General features: G+C 32.8%; 2 protein-coding genes across 8 annotated transcripts in view; both read left to right on the forward strand.

Annotated features, from left to right (window-relative positions):
• The first annotated feature begins 4,800 nt into the window (after window positions 1–4,800).
• Window positions 4,801–5,585, forward strand: LOC120267602 (basic leucine zipper 43-like). The gene has a single exon (XM_039275278.1). It carries the CDS (start codon window positions 5,021–5,023, stop codon window positions 5,477–5,479), a length of 459 nt encoding a protein of 152 aa, XP_039131212.1. The 5' UTR covers window positions 4,801–5,020; the 3' UTR covers window positions 5,480–5,585.
• Window positions 5,586–11,920: 6,335 nt separating this feature from the next.
• The window catches only part of LOC120266691, a 35,258-nt gene continuing 22,118 nt past the window's right edge, over window positions 11,921–25,060 (forward strand). For 2 of the 7 annotated variants that reach the window (XR_005538245.1, XR_005538246.1), the window contains exons 1-10: window positions 11,921–12,133; window positions 12,556–12,673; window positions 13,439–13,620; window positions 13,704–13,811; window positions 13,919–13,983; window positions 14,745–14,850; window positions 15,708–15,791; window positions 16,499–16,645; window positions 17,712–17,840; window positions 20,640–20,707. Coding sequence is in view for 2 of the 7 variants with exons in the window: in XM_039274332.1 (XP_039130266.1) it covers window positions 12,002–12,133; window positions 12,556–12,673; window positions 13,439–13,620; window positions 13,704–13,811; window positions 13,919–13,983; window positions 14,745–14,850; window positions 15,708–15,791; window positions 16,499–16,645; window positions 17,712–17,840; window positions 20,640–20,707 (1,139 nt within the window). In the remaining 5 variants the exon portion in view is untranslated. Of the gene's footprint in view, window positions 12,134–12,555; window positions 12,674–12,939; window positions 13,061–13,438; window positions 13,621–13,703; window positions 13,812–13,918; window positions 13,984–14,744; window positions 14,851–15,707; window positions 15,792–16,498; window positions 16,646–17,711; window positions 17,841–20,639; window positions 20,708–25,060 lie in introns of those variants that run through there. The other 5 variants (XR_005538244.1, XR_005538243.1, XR_005538242.1 and 2 more) reach the window with 3 other exon arrangements.

Below are 25,060 nucleotides of genomic sequence, written 5' to 3' on the forward strand. Positions count from 1 at the left end.
TGTTATAAAAACAAAAGGAATATGATTCCTAATGGTTCATAAAATTAGAAATTCACAATGTAACCTAGGTAAGATATGAGAATAATTCACTAGACATGGCAAATATGGCATCTAATCTTGTAAAAACTTTGGGCTTGCCTATAAATTGCTTTCAGAGTGTGTTTGTTTTGTTTGACAGCTTTGTGGTTAGCCAGACAAGACCCAAAAGTCAAGTCAATGTAGTCTAAATGATGCCATGTATGCCACCTTTGACATTTGCTTAGAAATGACCACACACTAACTACATTGCTCAACTAATTTTTATTGATCTTGAAAATTAATAATCCCTTAGAATTAAGTCAAGATTTACTTCAATTTTTTTTTTCTTACAGGAGTGTATTTATTGAAAATGAATTATAAAGAATTTAATTGATTGACCTTTACATAAAATTAGAATTATGGCTTGAATAGAATTGGTTGTTCATGATAGCTCTAATGTTTTCAACCATTGAATGATTTTTAATTGACAAAGAAGGTCTTGGAACACTTTCTCTTCCCAAAACACCCCTACGTACCCCTATACTAATCTTGTCCTTTTCCTTAAATGACCTTATAATGGAAATTGTCCCTATATTAGCCTACATTCTTTGAGAGAATGAAAGTGTTTGGCAATTGCATGGTTATGAGATAAGGGATCCAATGTTGTACATGATCTAAAGGTGTCTTCCACACATGATCAAAATCCAATGTCACAGTTCGGATTAGGGATAAACTAATTTTCCATCGCCACGAATTTTAATCATTCATTTTCACTTATGCAATCTCATTTAATATCTAGATATGCAAAAAAAATAAATTAAATAAATTAAAATTAAAATTAAAAACAAGCATTCAATTGAACATTTTTTAAAAAAATTAAGTCAAAAATAAATATTAATCAAAGTATAAGTGCCGATAATAATTTTATCATTTAAAATTATAATTTTTTTTTTGATAATATAGACAAATTATCTCACGCAACACAAATATACGACCATGCTTTGGAAGGAAGTCGAACCCTTGATCTTCTGCTTGATCTTCTACTTATTGTGATGATGGTGAAATTATAATTTTTATATTTTGAAATTCGTTTTTTTTTTTTTTAATTTGATGAATTTTATATAAATATGACTTTTATATCATATTTGCTATTAAAACTCTCAAAATAACCTTATTTTATTTTATTTATATTTGTTCTAAAAGATCAAGAGGTTTGAAATATATTTTATATTATGTTGTTCAATCTGCTTATTTTTTTTGAGTTGAATCAAACCAACATAATAAGTTAATTGTATTTAACTATAGTGAAACAAGTTCTGTTTTTTTCAAACAAGTTTCTATTGTGTAACAAACTCATAATAATTTTATAGATATTTCTTGATTTACATAATTTCTTAAGCACTTTTTGTTTTGGTCATAAGGCTTATCATGGCCAAAGAAACTCAACTCTGTTTTTATCAATGAGGTTACCTAGAGACACATTTGTGCATATATGTACAAAACCAACCAAAATTGTTATCTTCTCTATTTTTAACCATTATCAATTTACCATGATGGGCAACCTCTTGGATCTAAAATTAAGACTTTATATGTATATATATATATCTATATTTTAATATATATATATATATATATATATATATACATTTATTATATACCCACATTTTCTTTATGAGAATAAAGTATAAAGCATAAAAATTGTTCTAAAATAAATTTTTTATTACAAAAAAGAACTCTTTGAGACAGGGCATAGAGAAATTTTGATTTATGAATATTAATTAGTTTCATTGTAATAAAATCAATATATCAAAACATTAAAAATTATATTTTGTGTCTCTGTATATATATTATATAAAAACATAAATAAAAAAAAACCCTATTTTGTGATTTTTTTAAAAAAAAAAAGGATGCTAAATAATTTTCTGATTTCTTAGTGGAACCTACTATTGAAAGATAATAACATATGATTTTATAAACATAACTTTATACTGATTTTGTAAATATAAGAAGAGTAATAGTTGATGTTTGTCATGCATAGTCACTCTCAAATGTTGAACTTTCACAACAATATATGCAGGGGGAAATTTAAATTTTACTTTTCAATAATTTATAAATAAATATAAATGCTTTTAAAGGTATACGTCAGAATTAAAGTGGCGCAAACAATCATAAAATTCAGGTCATCTAATCTTGGAATTTCTAGGAAATAGACAAGCATAGATGACCTACATATGTAAATTAACTAAAAGTCAATAAATAAAAATAGATTTTTTTTTTTAAGACTTTTAACCTTTTATGCAGAGATATTACAGTAGGTAAATAGAAGAAAAGGAAATTCACTTATCTACATACTAGCCCAACAAGAATAAATTTAATAATTAATTAAAACACTGAATAATGGATTAATAATATGACATTAGTCATGTTATAAATGACAAGCTCAATTAAATTGGGTGCATTAATTTTGTGGCCATGATAAAAATAATTTTTTACGGAAATAAACCCTTTAATAATGTTATCACAAAAGAAATTTGATTGAATAAAACTCTAGTGTCACTTTCATACTCTATTTTCAACAACGAATCACCTATATCTCTAGTTTATTTATTTATTATTAAATTAATTTTCTTCTTTTAAAAAATTTAGAACAAATATTTTATAAAATTGAGCTTTATAAATTAAAATAGTATACTTTATATATATATATATATATATCACATAATATTATTAGATGATTTTTGTATAAATTTTAGGATATTTAATTGCATATTTTTGCTTATTATTAATGATATACAAATATTTACTTTAATTGTATATATATCACATAATATTATTAGATGATTTTTGTATAAATTTTAGGATATTTAATTGCATATTTTTGCTTATTATTAATGATATACAAATATTTACTTTAATTGTAATTTTTAATATAACTAGAATCTATATACTTGCGTATAAATATACCTATTTAAAGCACAAATAAAGCGAAGAATCTGAAGAGAAATTCATAATAATCGATTAAAAAAATTTAGCCAATTAAGATGAAATGACCTAGTGACATTAATATTCGATGATATGTAATTTATAATTATTGGTTCCATTGGGGGTTTGAGATGAAAGTAACAACCATGGTTGTCAATTTATAAGTCATTAGCATTATTAAAAACCTCTCCTCGCTTTCAAGAAAGTGACTTTCCATTCCTTCACCCAAGGAAACATCTATTCTTTTCTTCTCCTCTTTCACTTGCATTCCCTTGATCCAATAATGTGCTCCTCTTCTTTCATTTTCTTTAATTATAGGATTAATAAAAACAGATATTAGGATTTAAATAAGGACCTAAGTGTTTGGTTATGATGATTATATGAAACTAAGCCTGTTTTGGAGACAAAGTTTTGAATTATTTATACTAATTAATATAATTATTTTATCGATTGTAAAAATAAATTATTTATCTAGCTAATTAAGATTTGTTAAGTTAGTTGGTGGGGTGACCCCAAAACCCATTTTGAGATGTTTGGTGAGGAAATGATTAAGATTAAACACCACTATTAAATGCCAAAAACATATTAAAAAATATCACATGAAGAAGTTTTAAACACAGCAAAATAATAATAATAAAATAAAACAAAATAATACCATCACTTCAATAGTATACCATATCCTCAAACATTGCACCCTCAATTTCTTTTAAGTCATTGACCTGGTCTTTTAGGAGAGACAAAGTCTAAACTAGTATGGAAAAAATACTAAAAACTCTATCAACTCTATAAATGATCAGTAGACATATATCTCCCAAATATTTTTTTTATATATATACTGTGATTTAAACTCAAAATTTTTTGCTTAAGCACTAAATCTCTGTCAGTTAGTTGAAATTACTTATTTAAACAATCCAAACTCCGGCCAGTTACTCGAAATTACTTACTTAAGCAACTTAAACCTTCTTGTCAATTAAACCAAATTAGACACCCCAACCAATAAGATAACCATGTTTACTCTATTTTGCCTTTTAATTTATTTACCTTTTATTTAATATTTTTTTACAAGTTTATATATGCACATATATAAGATGAGAAGTCACTTGCCAATTGCGTGAACATGAATGAGAGACTTGTCATACATCTTGTGAGATCTGCTGTTAATCTCCACAACCACACCAACACACAAACACAATTGCGTACGAGTTCCCTCAACTTCACATAAAATGCCTGTCACTATTATCCAACCATCACCATGTTTCATGCCCCCTCACAACCTTTTTCTTTTATTATTTTTTTATACGTTATACTTTTAGCATGTTTCTCTATATATTAGCATTTATTTATCCATTAACTTTTTATTTATATACAATATCTCAATAAAATTAGTTAAAAGCAACTATATAATTATGACATCCTAAAATGTCAATTTACGGTAAACTATATATTTTAATGAAACTGACTAAAATTAAGATCAAACAAAATATATATGATAGGACAGATACCGATACATATCACAAGCACATAAATTCATTGGCTAAAAATTCATGCTATTTTTTTCGCATGACGTCCTCAAACTTATTTTTTTAAGAAGATTTTAGTATTTTTTTTTTATTGTGTGATGCTCTGTAAATTACATATAATGGATAAATAGATAGAAAAGAATTTTCATTTATCCATTAGAGAATCCAAGTCAACCCCTCCAATACTCAACTCATAAAACTCTATTAAAACTTTTCTAGAACCATCTTAATATTTATAGATTAAACAAACACAAATTTTATACAATTTCTTTTCTTTTTTTTTTTCAAACAAAACATTTTCTCAACCCAAATATTCAAAGGTTAAGTCCTATCTCATAACCAAATAAATAAACTTTTTTTTTTTGCCCACACTATAAATCACCCTTCTCCTCTTCCCTCTCCACTCTCCCTCACCAAGAGTTCTTTCTCTCTTGCATTCCACCATTTTCAACCAGCTTCAAGAGAGAAAGAAAAGAAAAACCCTAACCCTCACCCCAGCCATGCAACAACCATGTATAGCTCCCATAACTTTCCCTCCATACCATCCTCACTTCACCATCAACATGGCAGCCATGAAGACCAACTTCTTTGGACCCCAATCCATGCATTCAATCCAAGACTTCATCATCCCAAACCCTTTTAGTCTCCCATGCAACTCAACTTCAGATGAAGCTGAGGAGCATCAGCAAAGCCAACAAGCAGAAGAAAGAAAGAAGAGAAGGATGATATCCAACCGTGAGTCTGCTCGTCGGTCTCGCATGCGAAAACAACGTCAACTCGATGAACTCTGGGCTCAAGTCCTTCACCTCCGTAACGCCAACCACCAGCTCATCGACGAGCTCAACCATGTCATGCAGGACCACACTAAGACTCTCAAAGAGAACTCAAAGCTCAGAGAAGAAGCATCTCTTCTTGAAGACAAGCTCAAAGCTTTAAACCAACAGCTAGTGAGCACTTAATTGATTGATATTAGTGTTCATGTGTCCGTGTTTTTCACCATCTCTATCAGAGTCTCACTTTTTTCATGAGATTAATAAGATATTAAGAGTGATCATTTTCTTATCATATCTGTTTTAATTCATTGAATCCAAACATTGGTAATGGATTACTTAATCATTTAGGAGTACGAGAAGAGGAGTGGTGATAATGATGATGATGATCAGGAGGTGTTGTTGTTGAACAGTAATAACTTGAAAAGGAAAGGTATGAGTGTGGTTGCAAGTCCCTGGATGGCAACAATGCACATGTTGTGGGGCAATTAGTGGTGGTGCTGATGCTGGGAGAAAGAGAGAGGAATGTGTGAGAAAGAAAGCTTCACTATAAACAGTAACAACATAAGAAAAAGCTACGCACTAAGAAGAGGAAAACAGTGTCCTTGCCTTTTTCAGAAACCAATATAACACACACCTGACTTCATCTTGTTCATTGGAGTGTCTTGCTTTGCATTATTGTTATGTGTCAGTAAACACTGTTCTGTTATACAGTCTCATTTGAGCTTTTCTTTTGGTGATGAATTGAACTTCACTGGTTTTCTGCAGCTCAGTAGTAGAATTAAAAACCATTAATTAATAGTAATTAATAGTTTCAATATGATTATAATTAATATTTTCAATATGATTATCCGCTATAGAAGTCACTCAGTCTAAAAAAGTATAGCTTTTTGAGAAAGTGGATAAACTTCAATAAAATTATGGATTACATTAAAGAAGAGAGTCACCTAGAAGGTCACTATATATGCAATATATGAGAAAAAATAAAGAAAAGTTTGGGTAAAGACAAAGGAGATCCTTCTCCATATCCACTAATGTCTTGTTTGAAGTATAATTTTTTTGTTGATGAAAAAAATATTAATATAAACAATTTGGTTGATTTGATTATCCAAAGAAGGCTGATGCTCAAATGATCATATTGTTTGATTTATTTAAAAGCTATGACATACTAATTTGTTTGGCGTGAAGACTTAATTGGAGGAGTGCTAGCTAGAGCAAGTCATCATATTTAATGTTTAAAAATATTCCCTATATCTAAAGCTAGCACTTTGATTAGTACTAGTTGAGAAAAGAATGTTGGGAAAAGAAAGAGGAGAGTATAGTTCTCTGCATGGAAACAAGATTACTTTTCCTGCTTTCTCAAAAGAATGATAATGATCACATTGGGCAATTCACCATAGTTCTCTTGGCACTTGTCAGTGAACAAGGCTGGTTAATTAATTAATTAATATTAAGAATAATATATGAAGAAGCTTGCTTATAGTATTTAATTATTTGGAATTGCATTAGAAAGAATCTTATGGGTAAGATGGGCCATTAATTATATTAATTTAGAATGGAACTTGGTGGATCAAAAGCACTAGATATCTGTTCTTTTGGAAAAATCTATGCGGAACATGGATAAATTCAAGGAGTTCCTCAACTGGGCTAACTAGAAAAACTTGGTACTTATGTATCATATATGTTGATTACATGATTTTACTTAATTACAGTGTCATCAATGTTCATCTCTCACTTTGCTTGATTTTATTTTAAAAGCTCTTGAACTCTTCTACCCAAATTAAACTCTGATCTTTAATTTCACAATAAATCATGATTTCTTGGCTACCTTATATAGAGCTAATTATTTAGAGAGAAATTACAGGAGGTCGATAGAAAACCAAAATCAGATATATAATTATATTGGAGCATTAATTGCGCAGAGTAGTATTTTCAAGAAATCAGATAACTTCATTTTTAGCATTTTTTTTTTCTTGAATTCTTAATTTTTTTAGGAGAAAAAGGATTTGAACCTTTAAACTTTGATTTTTATTTTTATTTTTAATTGCTGAAGGAGAGTTTTGCCATGAGTAAAACTAAAAGAACCAAAAAAATTAAATACAGAATAGGTGAAGCTTCAGCATTTCAAATCACTAGCTAATGTAACTTTCACTAACCAGTTCGGCAACCCAAGACCTCTGTGGAAAAGGGAGACATACGGTTTTTTCAGAATTAACCTTTAAACTTTGATTTAAAAGAGATTCAAAATACTTTTTTTGTTGTATTGGTGATTCTAATAATAAAATCACATATAGAACATAAATAATTTGTTTGCTCTTAAAGCATAATTAGTTAATTTCACATCATATATATATATATATATATATAATATAAACTTTGACCTTTTTATTTTTTTGAACACTCCCAAAAATCATCATCATTATTATTATTTTCTTTGTATCCAACGTATTTGTTGTGTGGGGACACATTTCATGGCTCTAAAACATTGGACTCATTGAAGGGACAACCATGAGTGCTTTCCCAAAAATCCAAATAGATTACTAACAGTCCGTGTACGTGGGGGTTCACAGTCCACACAAAATCGATGGACTAAAAACATTAGCCCGTTTTTGAACTTTTTCTTTGTCACATTATTTGGAATTTATTAAGAATATAACTGCAAGCAATTAAGAAATGAAATTTTTTTTTCTTTTTGTCTACTAATTGGATTTCAAGTAACAGACTTAAATATAAAGCCAAACAAACGGATGAACAACAAATTAAATCAATTAAGTACAATAATACACAAATGCAAATCACCAATTTTAGTATAAAAAATTTCTTAAATTGAGAGAAAAAATGCCACTTGGGTAGACCATTTAAAGCTTCCACTAAATCAATAATCGAATTTAAAAAAAATTCATGATAATTAAAAATCACTATTCTAAAATCACTAATAATATTAACCTCATCATGAAAGATGAATAATTTAAATAATATTAAGAAAGCTTCTTTCTTGCCAAGATAGGAGCATAAAAAAGACTACTATATATAAATAAAAAAGCCAAATAAGAAATTAATCCTTGTAGATTAGTAGAGCAACTTACAAGGATTTACCATCTTCTTAATTTCACAACCTAATTGTTTTGCCACAAAAAAATAAAAATAAAATAAAATATCTACCTTTTCTCTCTACTTCTTTTTCTGGGTAGGTTACAACATCTGCACTACATACCATCAAGTGATTGTTTTTTTTTTAACTTAAAGCCCAAATTATTCGTAGCCAACTAAATTGGGCAGAACCCAACATAAATTTTTTTTTTAATAAAAGTGAATAAACCATGATTTTATTGAAGATAAACAACAAATGAAGCAGGTATAAAAGGAACAAACAATAGAAACATTAAAAGGTCAATCACCAGGGGTGACAAACACCTAACAAGGTCCAAAGACCTGAGTAGAAACAAAAAAAAAAAGACAAGAAACTAAAAGACACAGCTGAGAGAAAATGACCGCCAAAAGGCGACAAAAATCTACTCTAACCGCCAAAAAAAGCTGCGGAACCTTGAAGTAACTACTCCATGTTGTTGGTGTTGCCATCCAGCCTCGCGTTCAGGAAGACAAGCGAGTGCTTCAATCTTTGAGTAGAATCCGCTGGAACTTGATGCGGATCCCTAGCGGCAGAAATTCAATCCAGCACCATGTGAATAATTTTAATAATAACTGAATATGAAGTCATAACACGTAAAGAAAAGATGTGCATGTTTCTGTCAAGCCAAATGTTTCAGAAAATAGCTCTGGAAAACAAATCCCACATGGTTCGCTGCTAAACCTCTATGGAGGGAATCCAAGAAGTCCATACCTCAGAAACAACTTTATAAAGAAGTTGTAGATGTAAATTTTGTATAAAGAAAGCCCAAATTCATTATGCAAAGTCACACTTAAGAAGAATATGCTCTGTAGATTCTAATGTTTTATGACATAAAACACAAATACCAGTCGCAATTTGCGTGTTACAACCCTTTTTGGCTAGGTTATCAAGTGTTATAATTCTGTTTTCATCAGCTAGCCAACAAAAAAGAGTAATTTTGTTTGGACAATTCACTCTCCAAAAGGTAGAATATAGGGCACTTCGGGTTCCTCCATCTATAATGAACTTATAGAAAAAAGTGAACGGAGAAACCTCCATTTTTTTTTTCTAGATTCCAAGAGTGAATGTCTTCTTGATCACATGAACAGTCTATAATGGAATTGAGGAAAGAAGCAGTCTCGAGGGGATTTGTTGTTCGAAAGAGCAAGTCTTGCAAAGAAGCATCTTAAGCAAGTTACATAATAGTAATCCAGGGGAAGTTACAGTCATTAAAGAAGTTAGCCCAAATGTCTTTTGGAGCTCTACTTCCAACCTAGTTGCCAAACCACAACAGTATAGAATCTCCATTTTTCACAGTTTTACATAAACGAAAGGTGGGTAAAATTGTTTGAATATATACCAGCCACAAAAAAGAAGAGGTCCGAGTTGAAGAGTGTAGTAATAATTTACTTTTTTTGGAATTGTTCTACCAGTAGCATGGAAATCATCTTACTCTAAGGCATTATTATCATTTGCAATTACATCATAGCAATATAATAATAAAGATGTAGTATTATCCTAATATATATTAAATAAATTGAGAAACAAATTTTAAAAATGTGACAAAACAAATTTTCCAATTGGCAAGGGTAAACATGGTTCTTCCTTTTCCAAGAATGTGTCACAACTCTTGCCAACAATGACATTCACAAACACTTATTAGCCAATTTTTGATTATTGTGATTGCACAAAAGTGGTGGGCAAGGGCCGTCAGAAAACTCGGATTGGCACGGAACCAGCCCGCTGGGTCAGTGACCCCGCTGGTTGACCTAACGCCCTGATTGGAACCTGGTTGCAACCTGCAGGGTTAACCCAGTCCCCAACCCTCCCTTCCCTAATCGCTGTCGGCAACGAAGCTATCAACTCCGGTCGTTTCTTCTCTCTCCCTCCTGTCCTTTTTCCCGCGATGCAAAAACCATCAATCACCCATTTCCTCCACCGCCCCTCAGATTAAGATCTCCACCGTCCATTCCATGGCCGTCCTCTCCCAATCCGATCCCCCTGGCCTCCGCTGGCACCTTCCACTCCGACCTTTCCTCTGCCCTCTCACCCATCCTCCACTTCCTCCAAGATAACGGATCCTTGTGCAACGCCGGCATGGAAGGGGAATTGTGCAACGCCGACGTGGGGGAAAGGACTAGAGCATGGTGGGCTCAACCCGATGAGTCCGTCGGCGGTTCAGCCCCACCCGTCGGGTCAACAAGGAGCCAGCCTAGTTCTGAGTCCTGCTCCTTGTGACCCGTACCTGCCGAGTTCGACGGGTCAACCCGACCCAGCGGGTTTTATACCCCTGTCGGTCCTTGTCAAGGTGACGGTGAACCGCAACCCGGCGGGTTGGGCCCGCTGGGCTGGCTAATCGGCCTGTGCCCACCACTAGGCACAACATTACTCATTTGTTGGCGCCCTATCTCTTGTACATCAAATAAACAAGAAATAAGGACAGGAAACACACACTCAATTAATAATTAACCTAATTCAATTTTTTTATTTAACATTCTCTGTTTATTACAATTTAGTCAAATGACATTTAAAAATTGAGTTGGAATAGCCATAGAACCAAACAACAACTGCCCCAAGATGCACATGTCTTTTCCGATGTCTTGCTGCAAGTGCTTGCATGCATCAAGTATCGGTGGGTAAGTATTATTGGTGGCTACAAATGTTTCGTAAGTATAACGCTGTGATCATACATTTTTTTTGTAACAATGTCGCCACAAAACTTGTCTCCGGTCACACTCATAGCCACAATTTCATGTTTGGGGGCTGTTTCCGGTGAAGATGATGAGGTGGCGTCCGATGTGGATGGCTCTATAATTGGCCACCTCAGCATCTTCACCGGAAACAACCCCTAAACATGAAATTATGGCCATGAGTGTGACCGGAGACAAGTTTCGTGGCCACATCGTTACAAAAAAAACGTATGTGGCCACAGTGTTATACTTACGAAACATTTGTGGGCACCAGTGATACTTACCCAGTATCGGTTTAAGCTTTTCACTAGCAAGCTAATAGTCATTTGATCTAGCAATATTAACTCTACTATAAAAAGTGTTAATGTGAGAAACTCAAATTCCATTAGATGCAATGGTAATAATGGATTTCTCTTTGTAGTTGTGAGTTTACAGCTCAAACTTGATGTACAACCAAATGTTCAATTTTGGGTTTTGCGCACAACGCTGTACTGCCAGATATTAAAATTTTGACCTTTGCACACAACACTTGTTGCATTAAAAAAAAAAAAACCTTTTTCCAAGTAACAAATACCATCCTATTTATCATTGGTTTTAACTATTCCATCAAAATTAATTATCAAAACTGACCTTAATGTAATAAAAAAAAGATTTCATTGATTAAAAAAAAAAACATACAATTTTTGAAATTTGAATTTTGTTTGAAATCAACATGCTTTGTACGAAATGATTGATTTAGATTTTTTTAACACATTTTTCCAAATCCAAGCAAAGATTTCCCGCCCGTTAAACACAATCTATGGCCACGTTCACTCCCTCTCCATCACGCGCCCCCTTCTTTCTTATCCCAAATCCAAACAATCATATAACACGCAATGCCTATCACCTTCGGGAGAAACCCTTCTTCTCGCCATGTCGCTCCAGTGGAGCTTGCTCCAGGGTTTCCATTCTCCTCGCCCCTTTCTAGCTCCATCGCCGATCCCGACCTTCAAGAAGGCATCGCCCCTCTCCTCGCCCCCAGCTGCTCTTCCTTCATGGACTCAGGTCGATGATGTTTCTCCTCGTTAATTCTCTGATCTTCTTGTTTATTCTTCTTTGAATCTTATGCTTTGTCTGAAAATCGGTGTGAATCTTGTCAAATTAGCCCTAGTGTGTAGTTGATCGATACTGTTCCCTTTTTTGTGAAGTATTGTGCTTGGTTAGTGCTTGACTATGAATCTTTCATGTTTATAGGGTTTTCCCGTTAAAAATATGTTAATTTAACCCTGAATTTCATGTTCTTGAATTCATGCACCCACATTTCTTGTAATCAGTTGCATGTAATATTTAGTGGCATATTCTTTTTGAGAAGATACAGTCATTAGGATACTTTTGATCAAAGGCTTTTTTAGATGTCTTTCAAATTGGCCTTGAATTTTTGCCTATTCTTTTTGTTATTGAAAAAAAAATATGGGATAAACATGCAGAGGATCATGGAAAGGATTTCAACTAGTGGTGAAGTAGGGGGTGCAGGGGGAGCATATTCTTATGATGCATTGAAGAGATTGGATCGGTTGTTGTCTGAAATTTGTTCTAATCCATCAAGTATGTATAGCTAATTTTTTATATCAGTTAGATGTATGGAATAAAAGATATTCCATTATATCTGTGAAGTAGCAGTTAAACATTTCCTATTTTCTCAATGATTAATGTTTGCTTCATAATTATATTTGCTGCAAAACTAATTGTTCATATGGTATATGTATAAACTCATAATTTTGAAGTTGAGCTTTGCCATAGACTATAATGTAGTTGAATGGAATTACCAGTCTAATTGATCATTCATTCCATCCATCAAAATTTTTGTTCAGCTACGCTGTTAATCTGGAGGCTTACATAATTGCCCTGGCATTGTTCCTTATCAAGTATGAGCTATATTGGTTATCAAATTGCCAAAATTTTCTTTGCTTACCACAATGTGCTTGATGACAGGTTTGTTTAAGATATTTTGGATAAATCCTTGTGTTCTTTTGGTAGTTTGTTCAGTGAATATTTTCTGAAGAACTTATTGTTTCCACTTTAAAAATTATCTCACTGTGCTATGTTGATGAAGGATAATTTTTTGTTGTATTTCTTTAAATAAATTGGTCTTAACTTCATCTTCCACCTTACCCTGTGATTCCTCTTGTACAGTTCATGTTTTAATTATTATAAACATTTAAATTATATCATTGCCAATTTTCCACTGCACATGTTATTTATGGTTTTACATTTCTAAAGAGATATAGTGAAATTATCAGGTACATAGGGAAGAACAATACATTACACAAAAATATTTGATGTTAATGGATATCTATTTCTCTTTTGCAGAAAATAATGCTCAAGTTGTTTTCCGTGCTTCTGGTGCATCCAATGATTATGATCCAAAAAATAAAGCAAGCTTTACATTTGATGTAATAGTTTGCGGTGGTACTTTAGGAATTTTTATTGCTACAGCCTTACTTTCCAAAGGTTTACGTGTTGGGATTGTTGAAAAGAACCAGATTAAGGGGGTACATTTATAATGTCTCTTTTACTTTAGTGGTTTTGTTTACACGTTTCATTTGATGTATGAATTGTGTCTCTTCTTGATTAGAGAGAACAAGATTGGAATATCTCAAGAAAAGAGCTTCTGGAACTTGTTGATGTTGGAATTCTTTCAGAAGATGAGATTGAACAGATCATAAATATAAAATTCAATCCTGTAAGCCTTATGATTCAAGCAATTGCTCTTTGCCAAAATCAGCTGAAGTAATTACTTGTGAGAAAATTGTGTCTAACCATCTCACTCTTTTTTTTCCCATCATGCAGAATAGATGTGGGTTTGAGAAGAAAGGTGATATCTGGGTAGAAGATATTCTCAATCTTGGTGTTTCGTAAGTTTAGTTGTATAATTTTTCATATTCAGTTTCTTATCCTAACTGAATGGAAGAAACACCTCATGCCTTAAAGTTCAGAATTCACAGATAGCCGTAGCCACAATGGACTGCAGTCATCCACTAGGTCTTTCCATCTTTTATTCAAATGACTTTTGTCTATCCGTAATTTTGCATTATCAAAATTAACTAAGGATTAGCATTTTGGCATTCAATGTGTGAATTCTTAATTTGTATATATTAGTTTATATATGCTTCTCTTTCAGAACACAGGTCTTCAGAGAGCTATTTAAGTACATTCTACTTCTTTCAATTATTATTTCACTATCATTTGCTTGTTAGAATTGTTGACCAAGGTTGCCAGTCCTTGACATGTGGTTTGTCCACATTTGTCCAAAAAAAAAATGTTGACCAAGGTCATGATGCCATGTCCAAAATGAGCTAGAGCACCTTCGCCCTGCTACTACTGATCTTTTGGAAACAATAATAATTCTTGATGATGGAATATATATTATATCTATTAGAATTTATCATTCTAAAACAAATTAATTGTTGTTCATTTATTTGACCTTAAATTTAGTTCCAATTTTTTTTCTTTCTAAAACTTATCCTTCTTAGTGGTATGAATAGGATATATGATCAGTGGAATTTCTCCATAGAACATTCAAAATTTGGCCATATGTTTAAGGTTATAAAGGGAGAGCCGTACTAGAAATAGAAACTGCACCACTTAAATACTTTCTTTTACATTGTATTTGCAGCCCAGTAAAACTTTTGGAAATCATGAAGAAGCGTTTTGTTACCCAAGGTGGAGTTCTCTTTGAAGGCAAAGGCTTGTCTACTATTAATGTCCATGATGATATCGTGGTATGATAATCATTTCTCTCCTTTTAATGCCATAAACAGGCTCATTGTTACTTAAGTAATTATTACTGGTTATTTTGAATAAAAGTGCCTTATTCAAGTTAATTTCATAGACTGATGTGGATGAGTTTACAAAATGTGATGAATCGGAAACTATGCTTTTATTTAACTTTTCATTTGCTGGCTCCAATTTTGGGTGATCCCATGGTTGATGATTCTTGAACCATGGAAATTATGGTCTGCTTTTTATGGTTTAATCTTCTGGTGTAAATAATATCCAAATCTTAAGAGTGATAGGTCAGTCACATGTCATGTATGGATTGAGAAAATGTAGGATTGCAGTTAACCTTTCCTTCTATGCATGGCAGGCCATGCTTAAGATACTACTTATAGGGTGTTCTGACATTAAGTTGAAAGTATAAAACATAGAACAAGCTGCGTTCAGGTTAATTTATTGTCTCTGAGTTTGCATTCCTTAGAAGTAGAAAATTAAATGATATATCATCAAAAATTTTCTAATTAACAAAATAGGAAATAACCAGGTTGAGTTTTAACATTTCTTGTTGCCAGTAACCACCCTTCCAAAAATTCATGGTTATTAAAACACATTTTTAAAAGATCAATAATAATCACTATCCTTTTATTTAAAGAGCGGATGGAAAATCATCTATGATAGTATGATATTACTTATATTTAGTGTACTCACTTATCTTCCTCTATAAAAGACATCTCCATGATGAACCCGACATACCTCACTGTTAGTTGACTTCTTTGCTGAACTATTGATAAATGCTCTACTCTTTCTTTTAGAAATAGAAACTTTGGTTGACAGATGGTAATTCACAGATAAAATGCCCCAGATTTTGCAGCTATCTGACGGAGATGTTCTATTTTCTCGTCTTCTAGTTGATGCAATGGGTAATTTCTCACCTGTGGTTAAACAAGTAAGTTCTATACATGGCCTTATCATGTTTTTTCCCACTTGAAACAAACTTTATGTGTGTTCATATCTTTCACTATGTAACTATATGTATAGAGTAAAAAACCTTCCAATCCTATTCTGATGCAATTGCAAAACTCATTTCAATGGCTCCTAGAGAGCAAGTTTTGGAGGAAGGTTTTTATCTCGCCTGTCAGTTATTACAAGTTGCTTAAAATTCCACTCATTCTTTTTGGTAAAAACATTAGTTTTTGAGACCATTGGTTTCCTAATTTGTCTTCTTGCTTTTCTATACCACTGGGATGTTTATAGAAAAAGTATGATTTTTTTTTTCCCAATCTTAATATGTTGGCGAGTCGAGTTTCTTAGTTAATCATGAAATTTGAGGAGTGGAGTTCAACATATGAAGATGATTTTTTTATATCTTTGGCTACTTATGATGTGGCTTATGGAAAATATTCATGTTTATGTGTTCTTGCTGCAGTATACTAGGTAAATGCTAGTGTACTATACAAATATTCAATACATTTCACAAGCTTTTCTTTGTGTCATGTGTATACTACAAATATTTGTGTCATATCAGTATGGATACAGATGAATAGCTTGTAGACAAAATAAATAAATACCTCAATTTTATGTATATCTTACGTATTCTTTTATAATATGCACATGTCTGCTTAATTATGATAATGGCTCCTGATGCATTTGTAGATCAGATCAGGGCAAAAACCTGATGGAATTTGTCTTGTTGTTGGCTCTTGTTCTTGTGGTTTCAAGGAAAATTCTTCAAGTGACATTATTTACAGTAATGCTTCTGTGAAAAGGGTCCGAGATTCCAATGTACAATACTTTTGGGAGGTAAAAGTGTGATGCGTAGTACAGTTATTATACTTTTTTCTTAAGTGCAAAACAAATGTAATCACTTTTAATTACTGAGCCACTTGGACTGTTACTGACATAAAATAACCCAGTTTGCCACTTTCACTTTGTAAAAGATTTGAAGCAAGTAACAGTGTCCGATTCAATTTAGTAATTAAATATGGGTGACTTCTAAACTACATAAATAAACTTTACTCATACATGATCATGTGAAATGATAATCACAAACTTTGTTTGATATTTGATTTATTTTTAAGCAACTCCATCTTGTCTTTTGCATTTATTTTCTTTACTATTTTGGTTCTTTTGGGGATTTCTATTAGTAATTAGGCCAACTCACAACACATCCCATAGTTGTAGAGGCCATGTCATTGGATGGGTAACCTCGGGATTGATGGCCTCACCTATTATTCTGTCCCATCTTCGTTCAGACATCTGTTCTGTTGTAATATTGTTATTATTCTTATTAGATGCAAACCAAATGGACCAAGCTTTCTCACCATGCTAGATATGAACCAAACATATCATCTGGGATAGGATAAGAGACAGATTTATATATTTAAATTTATATTTACCAAATTAACCAATGTTGGCCTATTGGTTATTCTAATACACTCATTTTATGTGTGCTATCTACTTTAATTAGCTATGTTACAAGCAAACCAAACAAATTAAGTTTTGATATTATTTTAGTTGCAAACTATACATATTATCTGGGCTCGATTCAACCTGAACGCTTAAGCTAATAGGATGAGAGACCTAGGCGTATATATTTAAATCCATATTTACCAAATTAGCCAATATGGGGCCATTAATTACTTTAATAATTCTATTATGAGTCAGGTATATAGGAGATATTATGGGAGATACATGCATAACCACCAGATTTATATCTTCTATTTGTGCCAGTATCCTCTTTCTAGCTTCTACTAGTTTTGCAGTAAATTTTAATTAGCTGAGTTAAACTATTGATATTGTGTGAATCTAATACCGTATATCCAGAACATTCTGATTGAGTCTCTCTCTCATGAAAGTAACATTACAGGCATTTCCTGCTGGTTCTGGCTTGACAGATCGGACTACTTACATGTTCACTTATGTTGATGCACAACCAAGCTGCCCCAAGTTGGAAGATCTATTAGAAGATTATTGGGATCTAATGCCAAACTATCAGGTTATTCTTAAATGATTATGTTGTATATTGTAACTGTATTCTCTCTCTCTCTTTTTCACTTCACTCTCATGCTTCCAATCTAATATGAAGTCTTGGATGTTTTGTTGGTCAATATCCCATGATAATGTTTGAAACCCGGCTGGCCCAATTAGCAAATTCTTCTCGTTGAAGAGTTGATGGAAACTAATTCCATTAATCCAATTGAAATAACTTTGTAGTTATAAGATATCAACTATAGGGTAAACATAATCTTCAGCTTGTCAATGATTTGTTTCTCTAATCCATTATCCAACCTACTGTAAATGCCAAAAATTTTGAATTGCTTTAGGATTTTATTCTCTCTTAAAGCACGAATGGATATGTTCAGATTCTCATTGTCTAGTAACTCAACATTTGGACCATAGGCTAATGTTTATTTGCTAGCATATGTTGCTTTTAGATAATAGCTTAATATTTAATTCCAATTATTTCATCAATATCCTTTAGGCAACCGTTGGGTCATAATTGGTACATGATCAAGAAAATTTGGGAGGACATAATGATTCAATGTTTTAGGTTTAATTGCTATACAGGTCCCTGTAATTGTGTACTTTCTGCCCTTTTAGTCCTTGCGATATTTTTTGGTACAATTATATCCTCATATTTAGTCAAGTTGGGTCATTCTAGTTCGTGAGTGTAAATTGTAAGGACTTAATTGTATTTAAAAATATTATTGTGGACTAGAACGACCAACTCGACCAAATATGAGGACTTAATTGTACCTAAAAGTATTAGAAGGACTAAAAAGGCAGAAAGTATATAATTATAAGGACCTGTACGACAATTAAAGTAATATTTTAATCCCTCTACCAAGGTAGTTAGAATTATTGATCACGCAAAAAAGATGGTTATGACTAAGGCTGTAAACGAGCCAAGCCGAGCCGAGTATCACCAGGCTCGAGCTCGGCTCGAGTATAGTATTCGAAAGCTCGAGCTCGGCTCGAGCTCGTTCGAGCTATTTTTTTTGTGCTCGAGCTCGGCTCGCTGAAAAGCTCAAGTAGCTCGAGCTCGGCTCGTTTAAGCTCGATTAGCTTGTATACATAAGTATTTTTGTAATTTTATATAGTTTATATAATTATGTATTTTTGTAATTTATATATAAATAATTTAATATTTTATATATAAAAGCTCGTTTAGGCTCGCGAGCCTCACGAGCTAAGTATTTTTGGGCTCGAGCTCGGCTCGTCAACATAAACGAGCAGCTGGAGCTCGGCTCGCGAAAAATCGAATTGAATTCGAGCATTGACCGAGCCGATCTCGAGTAGCTCACGAGTAGCTTGGCTCATTTACACCCCTAGTTATGACTCTACAAGGGTTAATGATGCTCAATGGTCACGTTGTCAATCAATGCGGCCTAGTGAGACATTGAGTACCAATTTTTGTTGCCAGTGAAGTGATGAGGACCTGGTAATGCAAATAAAGAGTCTAGACAAACTTTAAAAAAAAGCAAATTATCAATATAATATTATTTTTATCCTTCTTACCAATTTAATAAGGCCCAGGTTTTGCACTTACTTTAATTTGTGGTGCTGTGATTATCTCCAGGCAATTATATGAGTTCTGAGGAGCTGTGGACCATGATTAATAGAAATGGCCTTTTCTGTATATTTTGTCTGTTGGTGGAAAAATTTTCATGTTTAGATTAAAGAATAATTCTGTGATGAATAAACAAATAATATGGCTGTGTAGTTCAATACTAAGCATTGATTTATAGTCTGGGAGAAGGGAGAAGGGAAAAGGGAGCATTTCAAAAGGACATGGCTTTGTTAAGTATATATTTGAGACAGTTAATACCAAAGATAGCAGACGTTGGTGAAGTTTTTAGCTGCAACCGTATTGGCAATCTTGTTTTGAAAACTCTTCATTTCACACTTGCTGAAATGATGAAGTTAATAAAAATCATCCAATATAAACTATCAATTTAGGCATTTCTCATAGTTGGATATCCACACAATGCCACTGCCAATAGAAAATAATCAATCTCAAAGAGTTAGAAATTAATCTATTGTTGGAAAGTAATTGCTTACATTCACCATACATTAAGTAAATAGTTTGTTGACCTCCTCATAAAAACCAATGATCGAGTCCTAAATTATTTTTTTCTAATGCCTCACTGTCATGCGCCAATCTAGGTTCTCTAAAATATTTTTGCGATTAGGAAATTGAATGGCAGTATCACTTGAGGCATTTTGATATATCTTGAGTTTGGTTTCGTTGAATTCCTTACAGATATATGCCAGGAAATTTTACTTAAATTCAGTATTGGTTAACTTCCTTCAACTTTTCACAACATGTTTGTTTGCATGTGCTTTTTTCTACAATTTTTATGCACTATTTTAAATCAATCTTCTCTTACAACTTCACCAATGACACAATCACATCTCCATCCATCTACCACTAATTTGTGTTCTCCCCCCTAAAGGGGATTATGTTTGGCCTCCTTATTTTGCTTGGTTTGTTATTTCCGAAGGAGATAACAACTAAAATATGCATCCATTAAATATATTATATTTTTTTACATAATGTTTGTCGTTAAGTGTGGGTATTCTTGCATCCTTGAGACTGAACATGCTTATTAGTTGAAAAAATCTCCTTACAACAACATGGTTGAGATAAAGGATAGTTGAAATAAATGGTTTTTGGTGCTTAAAGCGTAAATTGCCTAATAGTGAACAATGAAGTGTGTTTAATTATATTTATTCTTATTGAGGTGATACAATTTCATTACAATGACATTATTATTTATACTATATTTTGTAGGGGGTTCCTCTTGATCAATTGGAAGTACAAAGAGTAATTTTTGGAATCTTCCCTACATACCGTGATAGGTAACATTTAGATGGCAGATTTTGTAATGTTTGATACTTCTTACATGCAAGTGACTAATTATTATAATTTTTTTTAATTTTGAGAAATATGATTTTATTTATATATCACACGTTTATTCGAAATCAAACTTTTTAAAGCCCTATACACTCTTATATCTAACAATAAATTGCCAACTTGCTTGTGAAGACCTCTCTTACAATGATTCATACATATATTGAATAAACAAGCATATATTAAGCATAAACTGTGTATAGATAATAATTAAGAGATGATAAGGAACTAGGCCAATGTAGAAGCAACATAAAGGTCACCCTAAACTACAGGCTCACCTGAAATGGGTGTGGCACTAATGACATCAAAATTGCTTTTATGCTGGCCGTTGATTCTCCAAGTTTAGCTCTTTTCGAGTGCAATGTTGCAAATAACCAAAGAAGGAACTTATGGTTAATCCAATGAGAATCACGTTAGGAGAAAGAAAACTAGTATTGGATATGTGTTTATTCCAATCCAACCTAATGTTACAAAACATACCCCGAATAAAGAGCTTCTAGATATCCTGGATAAAATTATCCAAGTGTTCTTCTAGAAGGAATAGACCTTAACGATATAGCAAGGATACCAATAAAGCCCAAAAGTGGAACCGAAATGGTTTCATATTTTTTTGCCATAAGGGCATTACAAGAATAGGTGGTCTATCGTTTTTACAATAATGTAACATAACACATGTTGTGATTATCCATTGCAACTCTTCCTTGCTAAATTATCCATGGCCAAAATTTTGTTATCTTATGCAAGCTAGTTAACAATATTAATTTTGCAAGGAATGATGCTCTTCTAGAATGTTGATCCCAAAAGACACGTAAGTCCTCCATCATTAAAGAAGTGAATGAAAGATTTAATGGAGAAAATTCCATTACTCTCATGGCTTTAGATTTTGGAGTTACTTATATGAGAGGAGAGTGTTGGAAAAGATGATTTCAGCTTTATGAATCTGAGTAAGTTGCTTCAAGAATAGGAAGTCAGTGGAAGAGAGAATGGCTACTAGGAAGGTAGTGTCAAGAAAAATGCAGGTCAATTATCTGGAGTGCCATGTTCATTAATCCAATGGTCATTATAAAAGGAAGTAGAGGTTCTATCCTGAATGATATATGTAGCACAAGATCGGAATGTAAGTAGTGTGCCTTTCAGGATTGCCATTTTAGAAGAGCGTTTATAGAGATTAAGAATTATAGCTAAGCTAAGGCATTCTCAAGAGGTGACCAAACCTAGTGATGAAAATGCAGTGCTTCTGCTATAGCAAGACCAGAAATATCTTCAAAAAGGTAGAGAATGAGTTTGATAAACCCAGGGTCTTCAACCCTCTTAGCAAATAGTATAGGAACATTTAAGTATTGTAGGTGATTTAAGTGGCTTCATAAAAAGTACTTTAGAGGGAGAACATGCGTGAATATAAGTGGCTAAGGAAAAAAAAAGAGAGAAGGAGCAGAGGGTTCTCTCGACTTAACCCATGTTGGTAGCAAAAGTAGCAACATATCCATAAAATTTTTTATTCTAGAAAAGGGAATGATAAACTTAATCTAGCTAATCCGGTGTAAATCTCTTAATGAGGATTGGATAGCATCAACTAAAGTGTTTACAATTTTGTCTAGTTTAGATGCTAGTATCTTGGTGATGACAGTGATGTTCACATAATTAATGCATTCAAGATTAATGTGATCGAGATGGAAGTCATGTCAAAAATTAACATGACCATGTTGGATGATATTTAAATTTCTTTGGGAGAAAAAGATTGGCAAGTCATCAACTCCAGGAGCTTTATCAATGCTAAGCTTAAAAATTTCTCATTTGATTCGATCAAGCGTAAAAAAAGGTATCAAAGGGAGAGTGATCAACTTGGGCTTTATATACAAATACTTTATACGTGTTATCCTCGAAAGTAAACATGCTTTTTAGATTTAAATTGATTTAAAAAAAAATGCTCTAAAGTAGCCATAATATTATCATCCTTCATAGTCTAGGTATCATTGTGGAGGATGCATGGGATATGATTCCAATTCGGTGACCATTGGAGACTAAATTAAAATATTTGGTGTTTGAGTCACTTTCCTTAGATGAAAGTGTTGATTGTAACAGATTTTCTCTTACTTTAAGATAACTCCAAATTCAAGGTGTGGATAGGATTTTTTGTCTAATTTAAAGGTGAGGTTCTGGTTTCCTTAAAAATATCAAAAGTGTTTAATTTAAGAATGATAGATTTCTTGCAAAAAGCATTAGACACGGTGCCACGATGCCTTCTTGGGGTTGGGTGTTATGCTAGCTTTAAAGTGGTTCAACTTCTTTAAAGTAATAAAAGTGTCATAACCAATTGGATAGGACTCATCCCATCACCAACCTCGGAGGAGATCCCAATGCCTCTTAATATAGCACCAAAATTTCTGTAATTGATAAGTATGAGGCCAATTAATGTGGGTGCCAAAATCAAGGGAAATGGGGTATAGTCTAAGCTATGTCTAGGCAAACCATAAGGTGGAAAGTTAATCAATCATGTAACACTAGGAAATGGTCAAGCCAGACAAGTTAGGTATGACGATCTGTTAATCCAAGATAAATGATGTCCAAAAAAAAAAAGAAAAAAGGAAAAAAGAAAGAGTCAATAAGGCCAAGGCCTGAGAAAGTGAGTGGAAACACTCGATGCCTTCAAGATTGGGGTTTAGTTCTTATTATGAATTGAGATAATGACATTGATGTCCTTGCAAATAACGTAAGAAATGAGGCGGGTTTCTTCAATTGAACGTATTTTATTTCAGAACTTGGCCTTAATTTGACAAAAATTAGGTCTTTAGATAAATATGGAAAGCCAATGAGAGTTATCAAGCTAGAGAATTCAATTAAGATAAAAGATACTAAAGTGGCTATTTTTATAATTAAGCATTTCCATCAGGTAATAATAGTTTGTACAAAAACCCTCATATGAGATATACTAGAAAGAGTACAAGGAAATGTTGTCGATCGATCTTCAGGTAAATTTATTGATATCATTCAGGGTTGACTCTCAAAAGCATCAAATTTCGCACGGGGCATAACAGAAAATCGTTAACAAGAAATCTTTTCACATGCTGACCCTTGCTAGGTATATGACTTTCATAAATAACTGAGGGTTACTTGGTGGCTTGAATCTATTGGGAGGTTTATGCAGTACCTATTGAAGGTGGCTTTCCTAAGTTTTAGCGAACAAATGGCTTTAAAACATATACTTGTGGTCTTGGAAATCTACAAAATTAATTTGAACAAGTTAGAATTTCTCATGTTATACATTATTCTAAACAAAAAAAAAAAAAGGAAAAAGATTAAGAGAAAGCTTAGGAGGTTTACATTTTATAACATTCTTTTGCTTAATGAACCATAGGAGTTGAGCAATGAAGCCCATGTCTTCATTCTAGTTTGAAAATGGCTTCTTTGGCCGACTACTCTAATAGGTAACTAATTCAACTAGAAAGGAAGGCCGGGGGAAACTGGTGCATTATTCCAGTCATCAATTGAACAAGAGATTCTATAACATCACTTTTGAAGTGTGATTCAAATTTTGTAGTGATAAAATGGCATGTAGGATCAAGTATCCAAAAAAAAGTCTTCACTTATAATTAGAAGGAATATTCTTGATAAAGATATTGCAAGAGGATAAGTAGAGGTTATAATTTGGTATTGGCCTAGGAGATGAATTAGGATTAGGATTTTATCTACTAGTGGAAATATACATAAGCTTGAATCTTAATAAGCAATATGCCAGGCTTTGTGTAAGGTACCTGCTTAGCGCACTTAGTAGAACAATGGTTTCTTGACAATACCATCTTGATCTAACACCCATCAATCTCGATGTCATTGCATGCATATTTAGGCAAAATTCTACTTGTACCCTCAAGTGATGTGTCAATTGAACTAGCTGGTTGAGTGGTGGTCGCCTCCACTGTTGTGTAGGAATTGTACCAGGATTAGGCCGGGGAAAAAGAATGGAGTGTCAGCGCTCCAAAAAAAATCAACTTATTGGTTAAGGTTATGGTAAGATATACTTGAAGCTTCGCTAATAGTGGCTTCACTAATGGATTGGGTGTGATCAATTTAACAACTAATATAGGGGTCATACTTATGGAAGATGCTCTAACGGGCAGCTCCATCATTGTACTAGGAAACACTAGGTTAGGAACTTATCTGAGAGACACTTGAGTTTAAATACGTTCTTTTTTCTTGGACCATTAATTAGAGCTACAATGTATTTATGTTTTTCCTTGTATAAAATTTGGTGGGTGTCATGGGATTACTTCTTCAATGGTCAGTGGGAGGTTATATCTCAACCA

Source organism: Dioscorea cayenensis, chromosome 8 (assembly GCF_009730915.1).
Source record: "Dioscorea cayenensis subsp. rotundata cultivar TDr96_F1 chromosome 8, TDr96_F1_v2_PseudoChromosome.rev07_lg8_w22 25.fasta, whole genome shotgun sequence".
Taxonomy (NCBI): Eukaryota; Viridiplantae; Streptophyta; class Magnoliopsida; order Dioscoreales; family Dioscoreaceae; genus Dioscorea; species Dioscorea cayenensis.

Coding starts and splice junctions, on each gene's coding strand:
- LOC120267602 (XM_039275278.1), top strand. CDS start 5,021: ATGCAACAACCATGTATAGCTCCCATAACTTTCCCTCCATACCATCCT.